Genomic DNA, 5180 nt, shown 5'->3' with positions numbered 1-5180 from the left:
AGGGACATAACTCACTCATTTTTAATTATTTTGATGTGGGACCAAGTGCATTGGAAAATTTAAGATGTCTACTTCAAATGTTATGTTGGACAAAAATTCATATTCCTAAAAGAAACACATGCAATAATACAAAACATTATGACTCAGATAACAGTTAAAATGTCAAAGAGTCCAAGTTCAGGTGCCCATACCTTTCTCATAAAAATTGCAAATGATGCAAAACTTTAGTCCAAATTCATTATCTTGAAAAGATCTACAACTTTTATGTTGAAGGTTTTGTCATTTGAGGCTTTTATCATTCAAACTAAAGGGCTTGAATTTGGTCCCTTTTGGCAAAATACACATACACTTGTTTTGACAAAAACCCTAATTTTGGGTCAAGTTCGCAGGGACATAACTCACTCATTTTTAATTATTTTGATGTGGGACCAAGTGCATTGGAAAATTTAAGATGTCTACTTCAAATGTTATGTTGGACAAAAATTCATATTCCTAAAAGAAACACATGCAATAATACAAAACATTATGACTCAGATAACAGTTAAAATGTCAAAGAGTCCAAGTTCAGGTGCCCATACCTTTCTCATAAAAATTGCAAATGATGCAAAACTTTAGTCCAAATTCATTATCTTGAAAAGATCTACAACTTTTATGTTGAAGGTTTTGTCATTTGAGGCTTTTATCATTCAAACTAAAGGGCTTGAAGTTGGTCCCTTTTGGCAAAATTTATATACACTTGTTTTGACAGAAACCCTAATTTTGGGTCAAGTTCGCAGGGAGATAACTCACTCATTTTTAATTATTTTGATGTGGGACCAAGTGCATTGGAAAATTTAAGATGTCTACTTCAAATGTTATGTTGGACAAAAATTCATATTCCTAAAAGAAACACATGCAATAATACAAAACATTATGACTCAGATACCAGTTGAAAAACTCAGAAGTCCAACTTCAACTGCCCATAACTTTCTCAAAAAAAATCCAAATGTTGCAAAATTTATATCCAAATTCATTGTCTTGAAAAGATCTACAACTTTCATGTTGAAAGTTTTTCCATTTGAGGCTTTTTTAAGGGAGGCGCCAATTGGATTGGCGCCCCCTCTTAAAAATTACACATAGGCGCCAATTGGATTGGCTAGGGCAGGTGCCCTAGCCAATCCAATTGGCGCCTCCTTGCAATTTTTAAGAGGGGGCGCCAATCCAATTGGCGCCTCCCTCTAAAAGTAGGGTATATTGGGAAATTTTTTGAAACCTGGATTATTTTGGGAAATTAATTGAAAATGTGGGGTATATTGGTAAAAAATCCAAAAGCATGCACATATTAAAACATATAATATTTTATATACTTAAATTTTCAGCTTTAATTAATAAACTTATAGATCATATCCCTTACATTACACTAGAAAGAAGAACACATCGTAAGAAAATAAACTAGTATTAGCTGACACTCTTTTAGTAGGTGAAAAAGATAATCTTAATAAAACACTAAAATTAAACAATTGTGATAAAAATAAATCCACTATAGTTAACTTTTATTTCTTTTAAGCATCTTTTATTTTCTTAAGAACAGTAAGATATAGTAAATAGTAATTAACTTGTCATTCAAGGATGAGGAAAGACACCACCACCAGAACCTCGGCTGTATCCACCTAGTCCACTACCACCAAGTCCGCTGAATCCTTCCGGTCCAGGAGAACCTCCTAGTCCTCCCAGTCCACCGCCACCTAGCCCGCCGAATCCTCCAAGTCCAGAAGAGCCACCGAGGCCACCACCAAGTCCACCAGCGCCTATTCCACCGAGTCCACCGAGGCCACCACCAAGTCCACCAGCGCCTATTCCACCGAGTCCACCGCCACCTATTCCACCAGCATTGCCGAGTCCACCACCTCCTATTCCACCGAGACTACCACCACCTCCTATTCCGCCGAGTCCACCACCTCCTATTCCACCGAGTCCACCCCCACCACCTACTATTCCACCGAGTCCACCACCTCCTATACCTCCTAGTCCACCACCGCCTAGTCCGCCACCACCACCGCCAAAACCTACACCTCCAAAAGGAAAACCATTGTTACCAATTCCTGAAAAACCACCCAACCCACCAATGAAGTTCTTCTCATCCTTCAAACCACTTTTTCCAGCAGGCACATTTCTAGCACTTGTTGCAACTACAGCAAGAGCCAAAACCACCAAAATGCACCACTTACCCATTTCTTTCTTCACCGTTTTGTCTCACTCAAAAGTATACAAACACAGCCAAAAGAGTTCTCCTTTTATACAGGAGAAGATGCGGTTTGGTGGTTGAATAATAAGTAAGTGAACTTCAATGCGATTGCAGAGCCTTTTAGCTGTCAAATAACCAGCACATTGTACTGAATATTGCTGATGCAAAGTGTACCGATTGACGTTTTGTTTTAATGTCTTAAATAAAAAAGTGGATTTTATTGGTTTGTTAATTAATAATATGGTGTTTTCTTGTAAAAAAAAATAGATTACTGCGGTACTTTTTATACTCTGAATACTCTTTCCACTCTTTCACTCTATCACATTTTTTAAAATCTAAAATTATTTTTATATTTTAGATATGTATCTCAAGATACACCAAAATTACATCAAAATACATTATTATGAAATTGTCATTTTGATTAAAATATGGTATGGAAATGTATCTATAAATATTATTTGGGTGTATCCGAAAATTCATCTCCAAAATATCTCTTAAAAATTCTTAGAAACGTGTTAAATATAAGAGAAAATATTTTAGAGATGTATCTCCAGAATCTCATTAGATCATATTAGAGCAGTATCATTATCCAAATATTACAGTTTTTTAAAATTAATTTATATTAAAGTAAAATCAAAATGAAATTATATTATTTTAAAGTTTAAAAAAAATGAAAAGTCATATATTAATCAAAAAGTCAAGACCATACATAACATTTGTTTGATAATACAAAAAATATATATATAAACTAGTGTGTACATCTAACTTCTTACCTCCTCTATCGTATGTATTACACGACATTCTATAACTCAACAACTATATGCTTCACGAGTACCAACTTAAAAGTGTCATCCTCAAAAAATCCTGACTCTATAGCTTATATTCACGGTGGTGTGCAATAACACAAAGGTGGAAAGAGAAATTTCCTAGGTCCAAAATATTACATAACAAACATATCATTGCAAAATCATTTCTATGATGTGCAATGTTTAATAGCCTGGAGGAAGAGCTAAATATGAGTGTCTTAGATGATACTGGTTCAACTTTAATTCTAGGCAATTGATTAAATTATGTGAAGTTTTGATTTTAATATCATACCTATTTTTGTTTGGTCATAAAAAATTGTTACAGTTGTAATAAAAATAAGTAATTTTAATGAATAATTCTAAATTAAGTTTCTAAAATAATAGAATTAAATATACAAGGATGTAAGCGATGTGTTATTTTTAATTCAAGAAAATTATGTGAATTTTTTATTATAATATTTTACCTATTTTTTTTGTCATAAAAAATTGTTACAATTGTAATAAAAATAAGTAATTCTAATGAATAACTTTAAATTAAGTTTCTAAAATAATACCGATTTTTTAATATAATTATTAAATTATGTAAATAAAAAAGATAAATATTTTTAGGATTAAATATACGACACTCTCTACAATGTAAGCGAGTTTTAGTTTGCACCCCTGTAAAAAAAATTATTCACCCCTTATAATATGAAGATTCTCACTTTATGGATCCTGAGTGCACTATTTCAACCCAGGTTCCATATTCGTTCCAATGTGTCATTACTTCATAATCTGACGTGGATTTTATTTTTCAATTTGGTAACTTTTATATTATTACTATTTAATTACCCCCGGTAAATGTTAGGGTTAGTCTGAAAATCCCAAATTAGTTAAGTTTCGTTACTACGAAGAAGACGAACTTCACGAGCTTGTTTCGAGACTATTGAAGACGCGTGCGGGGTTGTTTCTGGACGTTTGAAGACGAAGCACAGACGAAGATGCCATTAAAGTTTGCAATGTCTGAGGTTAATTTTTAATCCACCTTCTAATGTATGAGTTTCTTTTTTTGTCGTCTCTTCCAAATGTCTGAGTTTTGAATCCACTTCATAGGACATGCAACATTTTAATGTCATTTTTAACCATGGGGTAAATTTATAGTAGTCAACAAGAATGATATCATATACTAAGGGGTGTGGATCCAATATTTTCTAGTTAACACATTGGCAAATGAAGGAAGGTTAAGATAAAAATGGACTAGGATGACCAAGGAAGATTAGGATAAGGGAATGTGGTGAGGATAGTGCTATGAGAAGAAGACCTGGTGGAGCTTATAAGTGCACCAAACGTGACAAATTTGGACATAATATTTTATCGTGCAAGAGACTTACACAAGACCCAAATGCTTTGGAAATAAAAGTAATATATGATGTATTTGTTTGCACTTTGTATTTCTCTGCATTGTGATGGTTTGGTTGTAACAAATTTTTGATGATTTTATTGATTAGAGGAAAAACCAAAGGCATCCCAGGAGAATGTTATTTTTGTTTGATCATAAAAAATTGTTACAATTGTAATAAAAATAAGTAATTTTAATGAATAATTTTAAATTAAGTTTTTTAAATAATATCGATTTTTTAATATAATTATTAAATTGTATAAATATAAAAGGTAAATATTTTTAGGATTAAATATACAACATCCCAATGTAAGTAAGCGATGTTTTATTTTTAATTCAAGAAAATTATGTGAAATTTTGATTATAATATCTTACCTATTTTTTTGTCATAAAATATTTTTACAATTGTAATAAAAATAAGTAATTCTAATGAATGGCTTTAAATTAAGTTTCTAAAATAATATTGATTTTTTAATATAATTATTAAATTATATAAATATAAAAAGTAAATATTTTTAGGATTAAATATACGACACCCTCTACAATGTAAGAGAGTTTTAGTTTGCACCCTTGTAAAAAAAATATTCACCCCTTATAATATGAAGATTCCCACTTTATGGATCTTGAGTGCACTATTTCAACCCATGTTCCATATTCTTTCTAATGTGACATTGCTTCATAATCTGACGTGGATTTTATTTTTCAATTTGGTAACTTTTACATTATTACTATTTAATTACCCCTTGTAAATGTTAGGATTAGTCTGAAAATC

At 31.8% G+C, this 5180-nt stretch overlaps 1 protein-coding gene across 1 annotated transcript; it reads right to left on the bottom strand.

The window, feature by feature from the left end:
• Nucleotides 1-1505: 1505 nt before the first annotated feature.
• Nucleotides 1506-2324, bottom strand: LOC127095434 (glycine-rich protein 23). The gene has a single exon (XM_051034121.1). The coding sequence runs from the start codon at nt 2209-2211 to the stop codon at nt 1603-1605; it is 609 nt and encodes a 202-aa protein (XP_050890078.1). The 5' UTR covers nt 2212-2324; the 3' UTR covers nt 1506-1602.
• Nucleotides 2325-5180: the final 2856 nt, after the last annotated feature.

The sequence above is a fragment of the Lathyrus oleraceus genome, chromosome 6 (assembly GCF_024323335.1).
Source record: "Lathyrus oleraceus cultivar Zhongwan6 chromosome 6, CAAS_Psat_ZW6_1.0, whole genome shotgun sequence".
Classification (NCBI taxonomy): Eukaryota; Viridiplantae; Streptophyta; class Magnoliopsida; order Fabales; family Fabaceae; genus Lathyrus; species Lathyrus oleraceus.
Note: the sequence above shows the minus strand (reverse complement) of the source record. Positions and strands in the feature narration are given on the sequence as shown.

Bases quoted from the DNA above. Each gene is read 5' to 3' on its own strand.
- LOC127095434 (XM_051034121.1), bottom strand. From the start codon at position 2,211: ATGGGTAAGTGGTGCATTTTGGTGGTTTTGGCTCTTGCTGTAGTTGCA.